Below are 24,926 nucleotides of genomic sequence, written 5' to 3'. Positions count from 1 at the left end.
AAATGTACAAAAAATTAAAGAAAACGAAGTCACATGCCAAAACACTCGGAGTCAGCCAAAACGTGTTCGCCAAATACGGTTTTAAAGATAACATGAATTAGCAAAATCTTCATAAAAATCAAAGCACTGAAAGCTTAGTTATTAAAGGATGCTTTATTCAACCCAATATTTTGTATCAGGTATTCATCTTCAAAAACAAGAAGGCAAGGACATATCTTTGATGGTTCCCTTTAGTTTTATCGTGTACCTGCTGCAGTAGCAATAACGGTCTATAATTATGGGTCATTGTCATTTACTTAATCCGCTTAATGACAAACAAGTGTGTATAACCGCTTTTATGTTGCACATTTCGAAAGGAGGTGTGATCAACAGAAACATGTCAAAATACTATCAATAATCATTGTTCAATTTTCTTAAAAACACAATTGTTTCGAAACACTAATGCACCGGTCATATGTGTTATGTAGACCGAATAAAAGTGTTTTAATATTTTGGATTAAAAATTGTCATTTACGGCAACAGAAGAAGGTATTTTTCCCATTTTTTTAAATCTTATTTTCGCGAAAAGAACTTTATTTTTGCCAAAAACTTACCACACAATTGTCAAAAATGTTATTTTCACCAAAACTAACCGTACCTTCAGATTTTTATTAAAATCTGATTTTCGCAAAAATAACTTGATTTTAGTAAAAGCTAAATACATTATTGTAAAAAAATGTTATTTTCGCCAAAACTAACTATATCTTCATATTTCTTTCAAAATCTTATTTTCGCGAAAATAACTATTTTTGACCAAAACTTACCATATTTTGGTCAAAAATGTTATTTTCGCCAAAACTAACTCAATTTTCATATTTCTTTCAAAATCTTATTTTCGCGAAAATAACCTTATTTTTGCCCAAAACTTACCATATTTTGGTCAAAAATGTTATTTTCGCCAAAACCTTTTTTCATATTTCTTTCAAAATCTTATTTTCGCGAAAATAACTTTATTTTTGCCAAAAACTTACCATATTTTGGTCAAAAATGTTATTTTCGCCAGAACTAACTCTATTTTCATATTTCTTTCAAAATCTTATTCTCGCGAAAATGACCTTATTTTTGCCCAAAACTTACTATATTTTGGTCAAAAATGTTATTTTCGCCAAAACTAACTGTAATTTCATATTTCTTTCAAAATCTTATTTTCGCGAAAATAACTTTATTTTCATCAAAAATAACCTTATTTTCGTATTTTGGTCAAAAAAGCTATTTTCGCGAAAATAGGTTATTTTCGTATTTTAGTCATACCGTAGTAACCGCTTGTTTGGTGTGTAGACTTAAACAGTGTGCAAATAGCGACTTCTTAATGGCGGCCGTGAATGTGAGTTTTGATTTTTTTAACACAATTCAACAACTTTTCAGATCAGCATCACATTATGTGTGTAATCAGAGACATCAAGAAATGAAAAACCATATTAATTGAGTTTAATATTTGAAAATCATGTTTCATTTGACGTATAATTTCATGACCCTGTTAGACTAGCTACAATAATGAGCGATTTAGGTGGACTACTAGCTAAAGAACTTCAGCGAACACGTTATATATTACCTTTTTGGATGCGTTGTAAACATCAAAAAAAAAATATCAACATTAAAGTTATGGAAGCCAGAACTAGTGGACTACCTGTTAGACCTGTTTATAACGCTCTAACTGCTTTCGTTTTACGTGTATGTATACTGCTCAAACCTTGAAAGTCATTATCCCATTATGACCTCCAAATAAACAATTACATATGTATAAACATACTGGTTAAGAGGGGGAAAATAATAGATAAGTTATTAAAGGGAAAAAGGCTTGGGCTAACAATAGTCATTCTAAAATGCCGTCCAGGCTTTTTTTTTTAATGATGGTTAGCCTGGACGACGTTCCAGGCTAACCATCATTAAAAAAAAAAGCCTGGACGGCATTTTAGAATGACTAGGGTTAACAAAATACTTTCTGATTATATTGCATAGATTCTACTGTACTCATTCATCCATAACGGTTGCACAAATGTCATGAATAGATGAAATTAGACTTGTTTATCATACATGTAGCCTTTCTATTATTAATGCACCAGTCAATTGTAACCACTGCCCCCCAGGTCCGGGGAAATGGGCCCTGTTTTTACCTTTCAGGTGGCCCTGCAGTGCCGGGTGAATGCGGTGGTTTTGTCTTCGCTGTAAATATAGTGGGGAATGGGCCTTAACTAGGGTCCCTGGGGTGCAGGGGCCTTTGGCGGAGAATTTACCATCTGTTCGTCCTCGCAGAGCGGGGATTTAGCCGGGGTTGGCTGGACTGAAAGTCAAAGTCCTCGCTTTTCCCCGGACCTGGGGAGGGGGGGGCGTGGTTACAATTGACTGGTGCATAAGCTTTGTGAAAAATCATCCTGATATCCCAGCGCATACTTATTTATAGGCTGTGAATCATAATAACACATAATCATCAATTTGGTGTATGATTACATGGCTTTTTCTATAGTACCCAAGGGTCCGACTATCAGACCCATTCCCAAAGCAAAATATAAGGTATTTTTCCCAATCTTCAGAAAAAAATACCAATAAAAGAATTTTTTTTTTTTTAGAAAGTCTTTTTATCTGTATTGGTTCATTTGCAACATCCTAATAAGTCATGTCATGTAACGTTTTTTTGATAATAGATCTCGGAAATCATTGATTTTCATCACATTCAGAGATCAGTATGAAATATTATCTGTCATGATTTATTGCAATAGATATTTACAACCCAAGGATTGATATTTCAGCCATTTTGGGTCCTTTAAAGGGAAAATAAACTAATATTAAATCATTTCCTAATTCTCAGGAGACTACACAGCTTTTTCTTTTAACTGTAAAATTTCCCAATTTCGGCATTTTCACGACGCAAAATTTCCCAAAATGTCCAGGGTCTTTTTCCCAAAATGGCCAGAGAAAGCCTTGGATTATTTAGATATTAACAGTGACTCTGTGAGCTAAAAGGCTGTACTGTACCTTATTTTTAACACAATCACATTAATTATTCTAACATGTCATGTAGAAAAGTAAGGAGAGATTCTTTTTCCTCCGATATGAAGACACATGACACATGATAATCAGAACATATACAAAGAAACATACAGTCTTATAGAATAAAACTTTACGTAAAAGTTATACAACAAACATATAAATCAGGTAAGAAGGATAACTATAATTACAATAAATAATACTGTATTATAACAATGCATCTACACATATACTGAAAAAAGTGAATGAAGCATAGTTTTATAATTTCATTTACCTTATCTGCTGATACCTGATACAGCATCAATTTAATCATTCTCGTTCACCAGAGTGATGATGCTATGGGTTCCATAGATTGGATTTATCACGAGAGGGGTGAGAGTTGTCTAGTGGTATAGGTGTCTGCCTCTCATCCATGAGGTTTTGGGTTTGATCCCCATCAGGGTGAGAGTGGTCTAGTGGTTTAGGTGCCCGCCTCTCATCCAAGGGATTCAATCCCCACCAGGGATACTTTTTCATGGCCTCTCAAAATGGACACAGTACTGGTTTCTGCCCAGGAAACGGACCCGGGAGTGATTCTATAAGCTTAACTTTCGTCACAATCGAGCTAAAATAAATTTATATATACTCTGACTCATCGAACCTGCGATTGGAGGTCGAAATTATACAGTATTTTTTTTTTAAATCTGCAGTACATTCACTTAAGAAAATTAGCAGTCAGCTGTTATAGTAGCTGAACCAGTAGACAAAATATTCTCTCGAATACTAAGCTGTTTTAAAGCTGCACTCTCACAGATTGAACGTTTTGTCAACTTTTTTATTCGTTGTCTTGAAATGAGCCAATATTTGCGAAAATGCATAAAAACCAGGTATATAAGACTGCTGACAAAAAATTAGATCATAGAATTTTATATTTAAGTTCAAAAAATGATTTTTAATGCATTTTTCTTAAACCATAAGTAATGGTTTTAACCATAAAACTAATGTTTTCGAGCGGAAATATAAAAATCTACGATCCAATTTTTTGTCAGCATTCTTATATCATTGGTTTGCAGATATTCACGCAAAAAATGCTGTTTCCAGGACAAAAGAAAATGTTGTAAAATTGGTAAATGTTGTAAAATTGGTAAATCTGTGAGAGTGCAGCTTTAAGGGTTATGTCAGTATTTCTTTCATGCTTTACGATGAAATATGGGGTTTTAACAGTGAAATAACAACAGTGAAAATATCAATTTGATATTTTCACTGCAAAATAAGGAGTGAAAATATCAATTTTCAGAACTACTTTTAAAATCCTTTGTTGTTACATGTACTTGCCTTGGTCAAAACAGAACACTGGACTTCAGTAAATTATGTCAAAAAAGGTTAAAAAAAAATAAAGAAATATTTTATAAATTTAAATAAATATATAATTGGAAATTAACAACTTACCGTTTATTACCGGTTATCCCGTTTATCAAACATTTTACTGATCTTTGAAGCTGAATGTTAGAACATTTGCTTTCATTCCAAACAAATTACAGACAAAAACAACTGTTCGAACATAAATAAAATTTTATAGCATCGACCAAATGTATTTTGAACTGTTAACCGGTGTAGTACGTAAAATGAGCTTCCTGGAGAATTCACACAACAATTTACAGATAGATCCGATAATTTTTACCCCACCCACATCTCAAAATGTGTCAACAAACTAGCGTGGCATTTACTCTTCTGGAAAACAAACATTTTAAAGCGAAACAGACTGGTCTCTGACAGTAAGATGACTGTATATTAACTTACTATAAAAACACGCGTATATGCAGTCTTAAAACTAAGAAGAATGGTTAAAATGGTTGAGTATCCACATTTGTTTTGCTAACACATTTGACCTTCCAAATTTTCATTCTATAAATAGCGGCGTAGTAATTTGGTTAAAATAAAAAGTGTTTTCATTATTTTTTGGAACATTTGTGCACTAATAATACTTCATTTTTTACTGTTCATAAAGCTTTGCAAAAAAAAACGAGCGAATATTAAGCTATAAGAATGAATAGCAGAGAACTATTTCTCAGCAAACCGAAAGTAAAAAAGTTGACAGCTATAATTATGCATGAGGGGCGCCCCACGGGTAGCGGCGTAAAGCCCACCCTTTTCAAAAAAGGGGGTAATTCAGAAATAAATAAAAAACAAATAAAACTCCGAAAATAAGCATAAAAGAAACAGAAAATTTGTTTATTTCAGTGTAAGATCGTATTTAATTTCACTCGTGATCATAAAAAAACTACATTTTCACTCGTGGCTTCGCCACTTGTGAAAATATGTTTTTCTATGACACTCGTGAAATAAAATACGATCTTACACTGAAATAAACAAATATCCTCTATGTATTTACCAAAATAAAGAGTTATGCGACTGCATCGCATTAAATTGATTATTTTGGTAAAAAAAGTAATAACCATGAACCATTACAATGGTTATTACTTGAATACTTTTATGCTGTATAATATGTAATAATTTTACCCCCCTACCGATTTCACCGTAGGGGATGTCCGTCCGAATATCATGCACATCATTTTATTTTATTGGTTGCCATGGCAACATAAAGAATCAATTTACTACAATTTATAAGGGTCCTATAATAACAGCAAAAATGTTATCCAAAAATTATAAAAGCTGCTGTGTATAGCACCTATGATACATTTGGCTGGTATAGCAGTGAATACACCAATTTCTTTCATGCTTTACGATGAAATATGGGGTTTTAACAGTGAAATAACAACAGTGAAAATATCAATTTGATATTTTCACTGCAAAATTATGAGTGAAAATATCAACTTTCCGAACTACTTTTAAATTACTTGCCTTGATCAAAACAGAACACTGGACTTCAGTAAATTATGTAAAAAATGTTAAAAAAAAAAATAAAGAAATGTTTTATAAATTTAAATAATTATATAATTGAAAATTAACAACTTACCATTTAAAACCGGTTATCCCGTTTATCAAACATTTTACTGATCTTTGAAGCTGAATGTTCGAACATTTGCTTTCATACCAAACAAATTACAGACAAAAACAACTGTTCGAACATAAATAAAATTTTATATCATCGTTCAAATGTATTTTGAACTGTTAACCGTTCTAGTACGTAAAATGAGCTTCCTGGAGAATTCACACAACAATTTACAGATAGATCCGAGATTTTTTTACCCCACCCACACCTCAAAATGTGTCAACAAACTAGCTTGGCATTTACTCTTTATCTGGAAAACAAACCTTTTATTTAAAGCGAAACAGACTGGTCTCTGACAGTAAGATGACTGAATATTAACTTACTATAAAAACACGCGTACATGCGGTCTTAAACTAAGAAGAATGGTCAAAATCCAATGAGTATCCACATTTGTTTTGCTAACACATTTGACCTTCCAAATTTTCATTCTTTAAAGGTTACACACCACCATTGTTATTCCCTATATAATTCAATGTAAAATTATAATTTTTAGACAACATTTAAAGGCATTTCGAGCGAATGCAGGCTATGATAACCACATATATTCTTAAAGTACAAACTTTAAATTACCTTTTAAGCCAATAAAAAGGGGGGTCAAGTTATTCCTAAGAAAAATCACTCCACTTGAAAAACAAACTCTAAAAATTGCACCGTCCGCCATGACAGATCTTCCAAAATGACCTTTCAACTATAGGGCAGCGGTTTATGCTTTAATCCCTACTCTAAATGATAAATCAAGCAAGAATATATATCATACTTAAGGTATAAAAGTATCAGGAATAATGACAGTTTTGATTTACAGTGTATTGAGCATGTGAAAACATGTCTATCAATCATAACAACTTTTTTTTTTTTATTGAGAATTTTCCACACAACGGAAGTACATATGACGTAATGGTGACGTCATTCCTTAAATAGCGGCGTAGTAATTTGGTTATGTATTCATGCCCATCTTAAAATAAAAAGTGTTTTCATTATTTTTTGGAACATATGTGCACTAATAATACTTTATTGTTTACTGTTCATAAAGCTTTGCAATAAAAAAACGAGCGAATATTAAGAATGAATAGCAGAGAACTATTTCTCAGCAAACCGAAAGTAGAAATGTTGACAGCTATAATTATGCATGAGGGGTGCCCCACGGGTAATGGCGTAAAGCCCACCCTTTTCAAAAAAGGGGGTAATTCAGAAATAAATAAAAAACAAATAAAACTCCGAAAATAAGCATAAAAGAAACAGAAAATTTGTTTATTTCAGTGTAAGATCGTATTTAATTTCACTCGTGATCATAAAAAAACTACATTTTCACTCGTGGCTTCGCCACTTGTGAAAATATGTTTTTCTATGACACTCGTGAAATAAAATACGATCTTACACTGAAATAAACAAATATCCTCTATCTCTTAACTGGATCTTTGCCCTGTATAATGAAGTATTAAAACTTGGTTCATGTAATGTAATATGTGGATAGAGGGCAATAGGGATATTATGCAGGCCAATAAAAAATATATAATTTACGTCGTGAAAAAATGTGGTGGCTATTTCAACATTTTCTTAAAGATGCACTCTCACAGATTGAACGTTTTGACAACTTTAAAAAAAATATTTTTTGTCTTGGATTGGAACGACCCAATTTATATCAAAATGAATGGAAACCAATGATATACGACTGCTGACAAAAATCAGATTGCAGATTTAGTTTAGTTAAAAAAATGTGTTTTTCTTAAACCGTTAGTAACTCTTTTAGCCAAAAAAGATAAATTTTCGATGGAAATATGAAAATCTGCGATCTGATCTTTTGTCAGCAGTCTAATACCACTAGTTTGCAGATATTTATGCAAAAACATGGCTCATTCCTAGACAATTTAATAAATAAGTTGGCAAACAGTAAATTTGTGATAGTGCAGCTCTTATTTTAATGCTGGTAATTTCAATTTGTTTAAGAATCCGAAGGGGACTTTTGTAATGTAAGTAATACTCAGTGACTTGTTTCTTTTACCAGGTATTGAATAAGATCTAATGGCAAAACAATGGCCTCATATAGAGAATTATTAAAGGAGAAGGAAGCCCAGAACTGGGTAAAGGCCGCCTTCGCCCTCAACATCACCAAGGACGGATTACATGATTTTCTGGAGGATGTACTGACATGCGTTCACCAGGACATCTATAGCGCCGTTAGAACATCCAAGGGTCTTCCATCCGGGGCAGCATGTGCACATTGTTTCACAGAAAACGTGTTGATGTGCCCAACTCGTGGGATATGCACCAGTACTAGAAACTGTAGATTTCATAACTGTCCTCAAAAACTGTATGCTCCTTGTCCAAATGGGATTTGTGAAGGCGTCCGTGATGAAATAATCAAACATCACAGGTTTTCGGGACCATCATGGAAGAATACAAATGCCGACAAATGGAGCACCATTCCCTGGGAGATAGGCAAGTGTTTCCTGCCTCCTGATGGCTACAAGACCGTGTCCTCCATCAAAGACAGTGACTTTAACGGAATGATCAGCGTCATGATAAATTGCGAGGATTTCAAAACCAAACTGTCATTTAACGTTGCGACACAGCAAAATTTATTAACAGAGGTAAACATATTAATCACACTATGGTCATATTAAACGATTCCGTTGACTTTTTAAAGCTGCATACTCACAGATTGACAGTTTTGACGTTTATTATATTTTTATCTCAAATTCAGCTGATTTCGCACATCAATACATTTAATTTAGTCATATAAGACAACTTACTTAAGAACTGCCGGGAAACTAATTTTTTACTAACGCTTTTTTCCATACAACATCTCACTGTATTATTATGCCCCCCTTCGAGTGATGACTCGACAATGCCTGCACACATGGCCCTCAAACTTGACTTGGAGGTTGGGCCTGGTCAGAAGATGGTCCCTATTGATTTAAGGGGTCATTGGGCCAAAGGTCAAGGTCACAGTGACCTGGAATGGTAAAAGGTTATCCGAGTGATAACTTGACAATGGCTGCACCCATGGCCCTCAAACTTGATTTGGAGATTGAGCCTGGCCAGAAGATTGTCCCTATTAATTTTAGGAGTCATTGGGTCAAAGGTCAAGGCCACAGTGACCTTGAATGATAAAAGGTTGTCCAGGTGATAACTCAACAATGCCTGCACCCATAAAAACTTGACATGGAGGTTGGGCCTGACCAGTAGATGACCCCTATTGATTTTCAGGGATGGTAAAATTCCGGATTAATCCGGAATTCCGGATTTAAGGCCTCACGGATCAATTTTGAGATTAATGTAAATCCGTTGAGTTTTTTCTAGGGGGGAGGGGTACAGGGAGCGATTCTAGCTCAGATCGAACAATATGGGTACGAAAGGTGAGTTTTCCGGAAGTGTAAAGCCGGAAATTATCGAACCTATTTACGTCTTGGCAGTCGAGCTATATGATTGGTTAAGCTAGCATCGTGTGATTACGGAAATTACCGATGGGACTAGAATCCGACAGTATCCGGATATGACAGACGACGAAGACGAATAAACGAGTATTGGAAAAAAAAACGACCACCACCAACTTCTAAAAACATCGATTCGTCGATTTAAAGGTATATTTGCTATTTATTTTTAAGAGAAATTCCCGAAACGTTTCTTTTTAAGTTAATAGAATGTGATCAAACTGAGAATGGCTTTTGCGCATGTAGCAATATTTCGGACATCGCGATTCGGATTGTGTCATAATAATCGATTTTTATTTTACAAATTTTATTTGGCCGATTGAAGTTTACGCTGTTAAACCGTTTCCTTATTGTTCCCATAATGTTTGAAGCATTGTTCTCAATAAGAAGTGGCTGTTGACTATAATGGAAGGTTCAAATGAAAATTTAAAAAAAAATGAATACATATTTTGTAGTAGTAATATATATTAAGTAGGTCCTACTTAATATAGAAAATAAACTGACTGCTCCTGGAGCAGTCAGTTTATTTTCTATTTGAGACAGTTTAGCAAAACTTCTTGAGGACCCAGTTTGAGTGAGATTTAAATTCTATAGTTGTAATTTGAATTTCCAGGTATGTTGATGGTTCCAAAAGTCAGGGATGATGAACAGACACCTCGGTCAGTGCATCCAGTTGTTCCTGTCAATGACTGACAATTCAATGCAGAGACCATGATACTTGGATTTATGGCTGAACATGACCTTCCATACTCCCTGGTACCACATGTAGTGAGTCTTACATAAGACACTTGCCAAAGATACAAAAGCTCTCAGCGAATTAAAACTCCAAAGGTGTACAGCATCATATAAGATGACTTAGGGAGAGGCAAGCCATTTCAATGATGAACTTGTGGAGGAGTTAATTGAAACTCGGTTTTGTTTGAACTTAGACGAGTCAACAAACACAAACAATGAGGAAACTGTTGCAGCTATTTTTCTGCTATAGAGAAAGAAATAGTGTTGAGACATTTGGCCTCCTTAAAAATCACAAGGGCTGATTCTGAATCAATTTTTAAGGAATTTGAAAGCCTGTTTGAGAGACTTGAACTGACGTGGGACAATCTGGACAATCTAATTTGTGTGCTACTGGACTCATGTAACACCATGAGGGGAAATTTTTTTGGCTTTGAGACCAGAATACGTCAACTTGTCCCTCACCTCATAGACATTGATGGCGACACAGTCCAACATGACCACAACGGCTCACTGCCAAAGCATTTACAGTCCCGTTTGGATATTATTTGGAATAATAATTAATAATATTATATTCTCATCAAATGTGCAGATAATGGAATAATTACTCTTTATGATATATAAAAATTGAATGAATAACACTTTTACAATAAACATTTGCAAGCTTGATAATTGATATGTTGTTCATTATTATAAATCAAACATCCCACAATGTAGACTGTTCATACACAGGCATTTGATCATAGCCAGTTGAGTTTTATGGGAAGTGGACAACTGAACCAAAATGTCAGGTACATGTCTTATGCCTGTGACTTCAGGTAAAAAAGTAAATTTAACTTTGTTTGAAGACGAAGGTGTTTAACTTCACTGCTAAGATTCCTGATAATTGTTCTGATTGCGGATGTCTCCTGTCGAACATAATTATATCTACCAAACCGAACGGTGTACTCCTTGAACACTATTCTAAGGCAAAAAAGGGTATGAGAAACCCTGAAATACTGAAAGCTTCGGGGGGCTTCGCCCACCTTTTCCCCCCACCAGGGCTTTGCCCTGGACCCATCGGGGGCCTTTAGCGGCCCCCTGAACCCCACGCAGACATTTCCAGGATTGGCAACTTGGCTCTGTTATCATCCCTGGATTTTAGGGTCAAAGGTCAAGGTCACAGTGACCTTGAAATCAAACTCGACAATTCTTGGACCTATGGTCATCAAACTTGACATGAAAGTTGGGCCTGATTAGTAGATGACCCCTATCGACTTTGGGGGTCATCAGGCCAAGGTCGATGTCACAGTAACCTTTAACGCAAAAAAGTTAACAAATTTTTACCCCACTGATATCTCAACAATGTCTGAACCTATGATCATTAAACTTGACATGGATGTTAAGCATGACCAGTAGATCACCCTTATTGATTTAGGATTCATAGAGCCAAAGGTCAAGGTCACAGTGATCTTGAATGGTAAAAGGTTGTCCGAGTAATAACTCAACAATGCCTGAACCCATGGCCTTCAAACTTGACTTGGAGTTGCATCTGACTTGAAGATGACCCCTTATGATTTAAGGGGTCATCCAGTTAAAGGTCAAGGTCACAGTGACCTTGAACGAAAAAAACTTGTCTTGTGATAACTTGACAATGCCTGCACCCATGGCCCTCAAACTTGACATTTAGGTTTCTGGTGACCAGTTGATGACTCTGGATTTTGAATTCATAGAGTCAAAGGTCATGACGGTCATAACACACTTTATCTTCACACTTTATTGGTCATAATCTTAAAACAGCAACAAATCAGCTGTCATTTCGGTCCATGCATAATTCATTCAATTGACCATATAATCCTGACAACATGGCGCTCAGGGGGGGGGGGGGGGGGTGGCATAATGTTTGACAAACATCTCTTGTCATTATATCACTGGTTTCCAGACATTAAGGCAAACATTGGCTCATTCCCAGACAAAACATAAAAACGTGGCCTAAACGGTCAATCTGTGAGAGTTCAGCTTTTAAGAATGTTCATAATAAGTGTAGAATGTTTCAGTATTCACTTGAAGTTGCTCTGATTATTTTGTACATTCATTACTCTAATCCAAACAACCAAGAAGTCTTAAAGTGCATATATAGTTTAGTTACTACATATTGCATGATAGTATGCATTTCATTTTGTGCCATTTTCACCACAACTACAAGCTGTTAGTCAAAACTTATTTCAAACATTACATTTAAGGTTCGGGACATTGGTCGACGCGTACGCCATTCCCATGACCAGAGGGTCAAGGACACAGAACTAGTGGACTTCCTGTTCAAGCTACGCATCCTGCTGGAGGATAAGACTGAACTAGCAAACCGACCCGAGGCACAACATGCTGTGGAACAGCTTAAGAAGGTACAAATTTACATGATAGCGGACTAAACAGATTATACAGGTATGACTTTACAAGAGAGATGGCAGAACTGAACTAGCATACTGGCCAAAGGCACAACAAGCCGCGAAACAGATTAAGCAGGTATGGCTTTCCATGATAGAGGCCCTAGGCATGAAACGCTGTGGAACAGAACAAAAAGGTATGGCTTTCCATGATAGATGACACAACTGAACTAGTATTCCTACTCAAGGCACAACATCCCATGAAACAGATTAAATAGGTATGCTTTTACATGATAAAAACCACAACTGAACTAGCATACCGGCCCATAGCACCACACTCCGTGGAATAGTTTAAACAGGTGACTTTACAAGATAGATGACACAACTTAACTAGCATACTCTAGGCATGACATGCCGTGGAACAGATTAAACAGGTTTGACTGTATGCGATAGATGACACAGCTGAACCAGGATACCGATGTAAGGCACAACACGCCACAGAACAGGTATGAGAAAGGGTATGAGTTAACATTTACTTTTTGTGTCGCCTGAAAAGACGACATATAGGGGTTACTTTTGTCGGCGGTGGCGGCGGCGTCCGTCTCCCATTTTCGCTTGTCCGAGGTATATCTCCTAAACTATTAGTGGTATCAACTTGAAACTTCATATGTAGATAGATCTAATTGAGGGCAAGTGCAGTGCACAAGAACTGTTACTCTTGCTTCCATATTTTTAGAGTTATTGCCCTTTGTTATTTTTCATGCTAAGTTTTGTCCGGGGCATATCTTGTAGAATATAAGAGTTATCAACTTGAAACTTCATATGTAGATAGATCTCATTGAGGGCAAGTGCAGTGCACAATAACAGTAACTCTTGCTTTCTTAGTTTTAAAATTATTGCCCTTGTTAATTTTCATGCTTAAAGTTTTGTCCGGGGCATATCTTGAAGAATATAAGAGGTATCAACTGGAAACTTCATAGCTAGATAGATCTCATTGAGGGCAAGTGCAGTGCACAATAACAGTAACTCTTGCTTTCTTAGTTTTAAAGTTATTGCCCTTTGTTAATTTTCATGCTTAAAGTTTTGTCCGGGGCATATCTTGAAGAATATAAGAGGTATCAACTTGAAACTTCATAGCTAGATATATCTCATTGAGGGCAAGTGCAGTGCACAATAACAGTAACTCTTGCTTTCTTAGTTTTAAAGTTATTGCCCTTTGTTAATTTTCATGCTTAAAGTTTTGTCCGGGGCATATCTTGAAGAATATAAGAGGTATCAACTTGTTTGTATTAAATTCAGTCAACGCGTGTAGAAATACATAGTAACTTGCTGGAATAGTACTTCTAAATTATAACGTGTGTACTATTTTTTGTGTAATTCAGGCATGAGTATTAAAAATAATTTTATAATGCATGGTGAAACTGCGCAGACGACTTGACTGCCAACTTCTGCACATGTGTGCACCCGGAATTATTATGTTATTGGACACAATTAAACTAGCATACCTTAAGCTCAAAAAACGGTAGAAGTGCTTCAACAGGTATGAACTCATATCCTAGAGGACATAACGAAACTATCATACCGACTTGAGGGTGCGAGGCCGTGAAACAGCTGAAAAAAGGTATGATTGCAAGTGTCCTTTTTAGCTCGACTATTCGAAGAATAAGGAGAGCTATACTACTCACCCAAGCGTCGGCGTCACCCCTTGGTTAAGGTTTTGTGTGCAAGCATAGGTTAATATCTCAGCAACTACTTCAGGTATTGCATTGAGATTTTATACAATGGTACTCAACCATCCAACCTACTTAATTAACCAAGTTTGATAACTCTACTTTGCATTTAATGCCAATAATAGGCCTTTATTATTTGACTTAGAAATTCTGGTTAAGGTTTTGCGTGCAAGCACACATAGGTTAATATCTCAGCAACTACTTGAGGTATTGCATTGAGACTTGATACAATGGTACTCAACCATCCAGCCTACTTAATCAACCAAGTTAGATAACTCTAGTTTGTATTTATTGCAAATAATAGGCCTTTATTATTTGACTTAGAAATTCTGGTTAAGGTTTTGCGTGCAAGCACACATTGGTTAATATCTCAGCAACTACTTGAGGTATTGCATTGAGACTTGATACAATGGTACTCAACCATCCAACCTACTTAATTTATGAAGTTAGATAACTCTAGTTTGCATTTAATGCAAATAATAGGCCTTTATTATTTGACTGAGAAATTCTGGTTAAGGTTTTGCGTGCAAGCACAAATAAGTTAATATCACAGCAACTGCTTGAGGTATTGCATTGAGACTTGATACAATGGTACTCAACCATCCAACCTACTTAATTTACGAAATTAGATAACTCTAGTTTGCATTTAATGCAAATAATTGCCCTTAATTATTCGACTCAGAAATACTGGTTAAGGTTTTGCATGTAAGCACACATAGGTTAATATCTCAGCAACTACTGGATGAATTGCATTGAGACTTTATAAAATGGTACTCAACCATCCAATCTACATAAATAACCAAGTAAGATAACTCTAGTTTGCATTAAATTCAAATAATGGCCCCTTTTTATTCAACATAGAAATTCTGGTTAAGGTTTTGCATGTAACCACTTTTAAGTCAATGCTTCAGCAAATACATCATGTATTGCATTGAAACTTTACACACGGGCTCCCAACCATTTAACCTTCTTATTTAATCAAGTAAGATAACTCTATCTTTCATATTATATAATTTGTGCCCCTTTATTATGCTTCTTAGAAATTCTGGTTAAGGTCTTGTTAGGCCTAAAAAAAATACATTTGGTTCGGGTTACCCGACCCTACCTACGGAATAGGCGCCGACCCTACCGTTTTTATAGTAACCCTAACCAAACAATGTTTTTAGGCCTTAGCACACATAGTAGTTGCTGAGATATTATCCTATGTGACATAGGATAATATCTCAGCAACTACTTAATGTATTGCATTGAGACTTTATACAATGGTATTCAACCACCCAACCTAATTGAATAATCAAGTTAGATAACTGTGTTTTGCAAATAATGGCCCTTTATTATTACACTTAAAAATTCTGGTTAAAATTTTGCATGTAACCACATTTATGTTAATATCTCCGCACATCATGTATTGCATTGAAATCTAATCTAACAGTGATCCATGCATGTTTCGCCAAAACTTTTCAATCCTTACACTGAAAAGCGGCGGAATAGTCGAGCGCGCTGTCTCTGTGACAGCTCTTGTTTTATATCAGATTCGATAAACTCGTGCAAAGATATTTCTGTACTCTTGTGTAAGAGGAGCGATTGGGAATTATATCGAGTGGACTACCTTTTGTGCGGATCAGGTATGCGTTTATTGAATACAATTTAGAATAGTATGGTTTGACCTCGTCACCGGACTTTAGACCCTACTTGACCATGCACCTAATCAGATCAACGGACTTTAGTGTAGGTGGGGGCCTCTATTCGACCTTGCACTTAATTATATCAACGGACTTTACTGTAGGCGGGGGGGGGGTCCTATTTGACCTTTCACTTAATCAGATCACCGGACTTTAGTATGGGTGGGGGCCCTATTTGACCTTCCACTTAATTAGGTCACCAGACTTTAGTGAAGGTGCGGGTCCTTATTTTACCTTGCACTTATTTAGATCAACTGACTTTAGTGTAGGTGCGGGTCCGTATTTGACCTTGCACCTGATTAGATCACCGGACTTTAGTGTAGATGGGGGTCCGTAATTGACTTTGCACCTGTTTAGATCACCGGACTTTAGTGTAGGTGGGGGTCCGTAATTGACCTTGCACCTAATTAGATCACCGGACTTGAGTGTAGGTGGGGGTCCGTAATTGACTTTGCACCTGATTAGATCACCGGACTTTAGTGTAGGTGGGGGTCCGTAATTGACCTTGCACCTAATTAGATCACCGGACTTGAGTGTAGGTGGGGGTCCGTAATTGACTTTGCACCTGATTAGATCACCGGACTTTAGTGTAGGTGGGGGTCCGTAATTGACCTTGCACCTAATTAGATCACAGGACTTGAGTGTAGGTGGGGGTCCGTAATTGACTTTGCACCTGATTAGATCACCGGACTTGAGTGTAGGTGGGGGTCCGTAATTGACTTTGCACCTGATTAGATCAACTGACTTCAGTGTAGGTGGGGGTCCGTAATTGACCTTGCACCTGATTAGATCACCGGACTTTAGTGTAGGTGGGGTCCGTATTTGACCATGTATCTAATTAGATCACATGACTTTAGTATAGGTGGGAATCCCTAATTGACCATGTACCTAATTACTAGTAGATCACCGGAATTAAGTGATGGTCGGGGACCCTATTTGACCTTGCATCTAATCAGACCAACGGACTTAAGTGGAGGTGGGAGTCCCTATTTGACCTTATTAGAAGCGAGGCCAAACCAAGGTTGCGTACCGATGGGTCACGACCCTTGACAGACCCATGACACAAATCGTCAACTGGTCTGAACCCTCCCACGTCTTAAACGTACGAAGTGGTGGCCTCGAAATTATTAAGTCGTGGCAACAACATGCAAGTCGTGGGAACGAGTAATTTAGTTGAGATCCCGAGGTAAAAAAATAGTTTTATTTACACATGTCACCTTTATGACAACGTACATACACTTTCTGATGTAGTAAAACTGTTTTCTGTTCAAATTTGTCTTTATAATATAAGTTTATAGTTTATATTATTTTGTAAAATAGCCTTTGAATTATTGGATGCTTAATGTCTTGATCTGTTTTGTTGACAGCTGCAAACAGACGATTTCAAGATCAGTGCTGAGAACGAAGGGGAGATATTGAAGGAAGGTAAGAGACGCTTTTGATCAAATTGACGTAAATGGATATGGATGAAACTGTGTGTATGGTGGCTTATGTAATGAGCTAGCTTGGGGCTGTGATGGGTAGTAGGGTGTAGGTCACTGTTTCTAAGAAAGAAAAATGGTTTCCGCCCACTAACTTTCGTTATAACTTTCGTTAAGAAAGATAAGATAGTGTTGAAACTCTGCATTTCTAGCACACCGGATAGGCATTTCCGGTGACGTCAGCCGTGCTGGAATATAAGTATCATGTGTTTCCGGTACGGATAGAAAATCCGACCCGAGGGCACGCGCGTAAGCCGGTAACGAGGCTTTCCGAGTTATCGGACACGCAGCGTGCCCGAGGGTCGGAATTTTCGATCCGGACCGGAAACACAAGATTATTTTTTTTTTGGCATATCTTAAATTATCAATTTGTGGAAAAATTGACGTAGAAAACGCACTTTTGTGCATTTCACCAAAGCGCGCGAATACTTATATATTTAATTGCGCTTTATTGAAATGGCATAATTTACTTTTCATATTTCATACAAGAAAAGAAATAAGAAGTGGCGCGTTGTTGCGCGTGACTCCTCTTACATGGGGTGTGTAAGACGGGTTTTTTTCCACCACTGGTCACATGACCGGAAACACACGTCCGGTGTGCAAGAAAATTCCATCTGGCACCCCTGTCATGCCAGATGAGTCACGCGCTGTGACGTAATACTTTCTATTTCTTTTATTTTACACTTAATGCAACTATAATTATGAGATTTCAATAGAATAGTGCGATAAACATAAACTTTACTAAAATATACCTTCAAAACAAAAAGTAACCCTTAAAAGACGTGATACTCAGAAACTTCTTGACGTATGCCGTGAATAAAACTTACTGCGCGTCATGCCGTGAGTAAACATCATCGCACGCCCTTTTTGGTAAAATGTACAAACATGCGCTTTTCCATGTATTTTTTCACAAAATATTGTAATTCAAGGTATGCTAGAAAAATGTCTATCATATGTGTCAGTTCCTCGGTTCCAGATCGAAAAATCCGACTTTCGGGCACGCTGCGCAGCCGGTAATCCGGCAAGCTTCGTTACCTGGCAACGCAGGTGCCATCGAGTCGGGTTTTTTTTCTATCCGGACGTGTGTTTCCGGTCATGTGACCGGTGCTGGAAAAACTCATCTTACACCCCCCATGTAAGATGAGTCACGCGCAACAACGCGCCATTTTTTATTTCTTTTATTGTATGGTTTATGAAATGTATAGTATGCAATTTCAATAAAGCGGAATCATAAATATAAGTATACAATACTTTTAATTAAAATTGAAAAGAAATAATCGTAAAAGCGCGATTTTTAAAGGAACTATTTGACGTCGATAGTGATTTAAAATGACTGCGCTTTATGAAGTCAGTACACGACGTCGCACGCGCTTTTTGCTGAAATGTACTAAAGTACGTTTTCTACGTCAATTTTCCCACTAATTCATAATTTTAGGTATGCAAGAAAAAACATCAATCATGTTTTTCCGGTCCGGATCGAAAAATCCGACCCTCGTGCACGCTGCGTGACCGGTAACTCGGAAAGCCTCGTTACCGGCTTACGCGCCTGCTCTCGGATCGGATTTTTCTATCCGTACCGGAAACACATGATAGATACTTATAAGAACGCATACAACTTTTAACTTATACAACCATTACACTATTGCTGCCTTTCTTCTTACCAAGCGTCTTGTGATATTTCTGCTTCTTATCACCTGTACCAAGCGATATTTTTGCATACCGGACGTGTGTTTCCGGTTATGTCACCAGTGCTGGAAACCCCCGTCTTACACCTCCTATGTTAGATGAGTCACGCGCATCCACGTGTCACTTTTTATTTCTTTTATTGTTTGGTTTATGAAAAGTATATTTAACCATTTCTGTAAAGCGCAATCAAATATATAAGTATGCAAGACTTTTGATTAAAATTGGAAATAAATAATTATAAAAAACGCGATTTTCAGAGTAACTATTTGACATCAATAGTTATTTAAAATAATAGGTTGTCCGGTTAGCGCACTCGCTTCTCACCTAAGCGACTCGGGTTCGATTCCCGGCTTGGGCGCATGTGAGTTTGGTTTGTGGTCACCAAGCCGGACAAGTGGGTTTCCTCCGGGTTCTCCGGTTTCCTCCAAAACACAAGACCACACTCTCGCGTAATATCGTGCCAACGAGAGTGATTAATATAATGTTGTAATAACTTGCTTCACAATCGTTGTAAAATAAATATGTTTAAACTAAACTAAAATAATTGCGGTTTATGACGTCAGTAAACGATGTCGCACGCGCTGGTTCGTAAAATGTACATAAGTGCGTTTTCTATATCAATTTTACCACAATTTGATAATTTTAGATGTGCAAGAAAAAAATATCAATCATGTTTTTCCGGTCCGAATAGGAAAATTCGACCCTCGGGCACGTTGCGTGGCCGGTAACTCGGCAAGCCTCGTTACCAGTTTACCCGCGTGCCCCCGGGTCGGACTTTTCTATCCGTACCGGAAACTTGTGATATATACTTATAATGTTGCTTCTAATCGTCTTATGATAATGCTGCTACGTATATTCTGCAACAAGCGTCTTGTGATATTGCTGCTACTTATCTTCTGTACTAAGCGTCTTGTGATAATGCTACTTCTTATCTGATGAACTGAGCGTCTTGTGACAATGCTGCTTTTTATTGTCTGTAATAAGCGTCTTGTGATAATTATACTTCTTATCATCTGCAACAAGCGTCTTGTGATAGTGCTGCTTCTTATCTTCTGTAACAAGCGTCTTGTAATAATTCTGCCTCTTATCTTATGTACCAAGCGTCTTGTAATAATGCTTTTACTTATCTTCTGGACCAAATGTCTTGGTAAAGGCTGCTACTTATCTTCTGTAACAAGCATCTTGTGAAAATGCTGCTTCTTATCTTTGGTACCGGGCCTCTTGTTAAAGGCTGCTACTTATTTTTTGCAACAGACGTCATTTGATAATTCTGCTTCTAATCTTCTTAACAAGCGTCTGTTGATATTACTTATCGTCTGCATCAAGGGTCTTGTGATATTGCTTATTTTTATCTTTTGTACCGAGCGTCTTGTCACAAAACTGATTCCTGTTTTCTCACCAAGTGTTTTGTGATAATGCAAACGTATATGTTCTTATTTTTATGTTTTTAATGATATATCTTTACATTTACTTCAGGATTACGACTACGTTTGGCAAACCATTACCGAACCACGTTGGCCGACATGCCGATATCTCCCATTCTCGGAGAAAAGAACGCCAAACTCAGGAAATTCTACGTGGCACCGAAAATTGTGGAGAAAGACCATCGAAAAATCGGCAAAATTGACAACAAAGAAAGCGGTCAAAAAATAGCAAAATTTTCAGATGTTTTTATAAAAGAAATTCAGTTGCTCAGAAATGTTTTCCTTGTTGGAGAACCGGGCAATGGCAAATCTACATTCTCCGTAATGTGTGCCCTGGATTGGACTCACCAGTATTTACCAGCGGAGGAAAACGTCGGTATTAAAACAAGCTTTGCCGACCCAGAATTCTTCAAAGAGTTTGCATTTTTGTTCCATGTCACCCTACGAGATTCAGGTAAAACGTGTGATCTAGCACAAATGATCAAGGATCAACTTATACGTAAAATCTACCACGAGAAGGATGCCGATGATGGTTACCGGCTATTACAGACGGTGCTGGAAAGTGAAACATGTTTAATCATAGCTGACGGCCTCGACGAATGGACCCATCCGGAAAACGTAAACTGTACCTGCAAAACTGAGGAAAAAGTCATCCCTTTCCGAAATTCGGCCAACAAGGCCACACTCCTCACGACAACGCGTCCCTGGCGAATGTCACAGTTTAGAGTGCAGGATTCAAAGATCGACAAATATCTTGAAATAGAAGGAGCAGCAGACACAGAGCAACTCGTGGAAAATATCATCAACATTCTTAATGAGGGAAATAAGGATGAACGAACACCGAAGGCTTTCATGGAAATGGTGTCAGCGAAGAATCTTGAAGGATTATTGTCAGCACCTATCAGTATCACCCAGCTCGTGTGCCTGTGGTTCGAGGGCAAATCGTTAACCGATTCAAAATGTGACATTTATGCTGGCGTGATAAACATGCTGTCATGTAGACTAAAATGTATGCAAAGCGGGAATAACATTCCGAAAATTGAACTGCCATCTGTATTAAAGGAACACGAATGCTTCGTGCAAAATCCCACGGTTTACCTTGCGCTGGCAAAGTTAGCATACACAACTTTGTTTTCAGAGTGCAGAGATTCGTCTGTTGTCTTCGGCAACAAAACAGTCAACGCTTTGTTAAGCAGGAAGCAGGTTGAATTTGCATTGAAGTCGGGCTTACTCACGGAGAAGAAATCCAACTCATTAATCAAGAGATCATCTCACTTTTCATTCTTTCATAAAACACTTCAAGAGTTTTTAGCGGCTCTTCATTTATGTTTGAATGAAAACGACTACAGTCAGCTTTCAAACAAGTACGAACAAGATAATAAGAAAAATATCTTGGGAGATGTTTCTCAGACATTTATTTTCATATGTGGAATGAAGCCCGAGCTCGGTGTACAAATGTCTTCATGGATCAATAGTTCTATACCACCATACCGACCATCAATCTACAATAGAGAGGATACACTACTTCAGCGCCTGATTCTCTCCGGGAACCGTGAAGCCAGGGCGAACAACTATGGTGACATACCGCTCTATCTCTCACACTTCTGTATTCATAGTAACTACGATGTCGTAGTGTTAAAAAAGCTGATGATGATAAACAAGGAACGTATTCAGTCACTAGACATCGGTGGATACAATGATCAAATTAATGGGGAAGAGGAGCAGGAGGTGATCACATCCTCCTCCGACTCCCTCAAAGCAGTGAGACTGTATAGGCGTGATGGGCAGTATGACCTGTCCCAGTGTCACAGGCTGGAACATCTGCGTATAGAGGGAGACAATACAACACGTTTGCAGGTTGATCCAACACATATTACAACATGTTACTTAGCTAGAGTATCATCGAATGTTGAAATGTACATATTTAGATTATTTAAACACGATCAAAGGTGGAGTAAACTACAACGTGTTGAGTTATGGTACGTTAAGAATGTCCAGTTACTTGTGGATACACTACCAAGTCTCCCTCAGTTACAACGCCTTCACATAGGGGCTACAGATCTAGGTGAGCTCCACCTCCTCCCTCCAGCCTCCATCACCGGTATTAGACTTGTGTGTGTGACAATGACAGCGGAGGCGGTGCGGAGTCTGATAGAGACGATGAAGAACATACCACACACCATTACATGTGACATGCAGTGGTGCACGGTGGAACCTGCCAGTGAGATGAAAGACATCCGAGAACATATGAACAGTTCGCCGTCATTCGAGGTTCTCCAGTTTAACGATACGAGTGGAAGGCTTGATTTCATCTTCACCAAAATGTGAACAATAAGTTAAATGTTAGCATCGATTATGGGAATTCATATTTGATGAAAAACAGTGGGAAGTGTCATTCTATTTATAGAAATATATGTTACTTTTCCCGGAACTAATTATTATCAACCACTTTTTATGTGTATTCAGTTAATTTGATTTATGTTGTGTATTTGCATGCATCCTGAGTCCTTAAAAAATTGTTTGGTTAGGGTTACATCCTTTTCAAAAATAGGTAGGGTAGGTAGGCTTTTTATTTTTTTTATTTATCTTTTTTATTTGGCTTTATATAAGAATGTCATTTTCATCATTGGAGAATGTTGTTAAAGTAATCTTCTATATAAGCAATTAAGGTTTTAAACTACATATTGAAAAGCAAAAACAAAAAAAAAACATTTTTTTTTTCATTTTTTTTTTTTTTTTTCATTTTTTTTTCAAACTGACTATAAAAACGGTAGGGTCGGCGCCTATTCCGTAGGTAGGGTCGGGTGACCCGAACCAAATGTATTTTTTTAGGCCTAAAATAGATTTAACTGGACACAGCAATGTCGTTGTGGCAGACGTTATTAAATATATCTGATGGGGATGAAAACTTTCTTTCTTAATTATAACACAACAGTCCGTAATCAACACGTGCAATAGTCGGTTTAACTTGATCGACATTTTTATAAGAATCTCTTAATAAAGCAACTCATTTCCTAGTATAAAGCGATATCATTTGATAAATGTTAGGTATTTACTTCGCTTATGGATTATGAATTAATGGGAAATATTTAGTTTTTTCTTTATTTACAATGGCATCCTTGCTCAGCTGTATTTTATATTCTGTATTAGAGGAGTATACCAATAACACGTTGACTTTTTATGTTTATTATCGATTACATAAATTGAACATTATTATGAAATCTACAAAATGATATTATGTATCAACAAATACTACAAAAGAAATAACCAAACATTGAGTAGATTTAGTAACCTAAATAATAGTATATATAATTGCCTATTATTTAACATATCACACAATTTGATTATAACTGAAGAATATATGATTAAACGTTGAAAATATTGTTTGATTTGTATTTAATACAATGAGGGTGAGGATGTGTTAGAATGATGATGATGATGATGATAATGATTGTGGTGATGGCGGTGGTGGTAACGACGACGATGATGATGATGATGATGATGGTGGTGGTTAATACGATGAGGATGAAAATGTGTTAGAATTATGAGTATAAGTATGATGATGATGACTACAACCACGACGTCGATGATGATGATGATTATGATGATGATGATGATTCTGATGGTTGTGGTGGTGGTTGTGGTTGAGACGATGTCGATGATGATGATGATGATGCTGGTGATGGTTGTGGTTGAGACGATGACGACGACGTCGATGATGATGATGATGGAGGTAGCCGTGGTAACGACGGCTATGATGATGATGATGATGATGGTGGTTGTGGTGGTTAATACGATGAGTATGAAAATGTGTTAAAATGATGAGTATAAGTATGATGATGATGATGACTACAACCACGACGCCGACGTCGATGATGATGATGATTATGATGATGATTCTGATTCTGATGGTGGTGGTTGGGGTTGAGACGATGTCGATGATGATGATGATGATGATGATGGTGGTTGTGGTTGAGACGATGTCGACGACGTCGATGATGATGATGGTGGTAGCCGTGGTAACGACGGCGATGATGATGATGGTGATGGTGGTGGTTGTGGTGGTTAATACGATGAGTATGAAAATGTGTTAGAATGATGAGTATAAGTAAGATTATAAGTATCTATCATGTGTTTCCGGTAAGGATAGAAAAATCCGACCCGAGGGCACGCGCGTAAGCCGGTAACGAGGCTTGCCGAGTTACCGGTCACGCAGCGTGCACGAGGGTCGGATTTTTCGATCCGGACCGGAAAAACATGATTGATATTTTTTCTTGCATACCTAAAATTATGAATTTGTTGAAAATTGACGTAGAAAACGCACTTTTGTACATTTCACCAAAAAGCGCGTGCTACGTTGTGTACTGACGTCATAAAGCGC

At 37.1% G+C, this 24,926-nt stretch overlaps 1 protein-coding gene and 1 long non-coding RNA gene across 2 annotated transcripts in view; one reads left to right on the top strand and one right to left on the bottom strand.

Moving 5' to 3' along the window:
• Positions 1 to 24,926, bottom strand: part of LOC128203571 (uncharacterized) — a 108,059-nt gene that overhangs the window by 17,334 nt on the left and 65,799 nt on the right. The gene's annotated exons all lie outside the window — the stretch shown is intronic.
• On the top strand, positions 1,312 to 23,921 carry LOC128203555 (uncharacterized). The gene is made up of 5 exons (XM_052905015.1): positions 1,312 to 1,363; positions 8,019 to 8,604; positions 12,402 to 12,560; positions 17,322 to 17,379; positions 20,598 to 23,921. Exons 2-5 carry the CDS (start codon positions 8,047 to 8,049, stop codon positions 22,871 to 22,873), a joined length of 3,051 nt encoding a protein of 1,016 aa, XP_052760975.1. The 5' UTR covers positions 1,312 to 1,363; positions 8,019 to 8,046; the 3' UTR covers positions 22,874 to 23,921.

Source organism: Mya arenaria, chromosome 9 (assembly GCF_026914265.1).
Source record: "Mya arenaria isolate MELC-2E11 chromosome 9, ASM2691426v1".
In the NCBI taxonomy this organism is placed as follows: Eukaryota; Metazoa; Mollusca; class Bivalvia; order Myida; family Myidae; genus Mya; species Mya arenaria.
The sequence above is the reverse complement of the archived record's forward strand: the minus strand, read 5'-3'. Positions and strand labels throughout refer to the sequence as shown.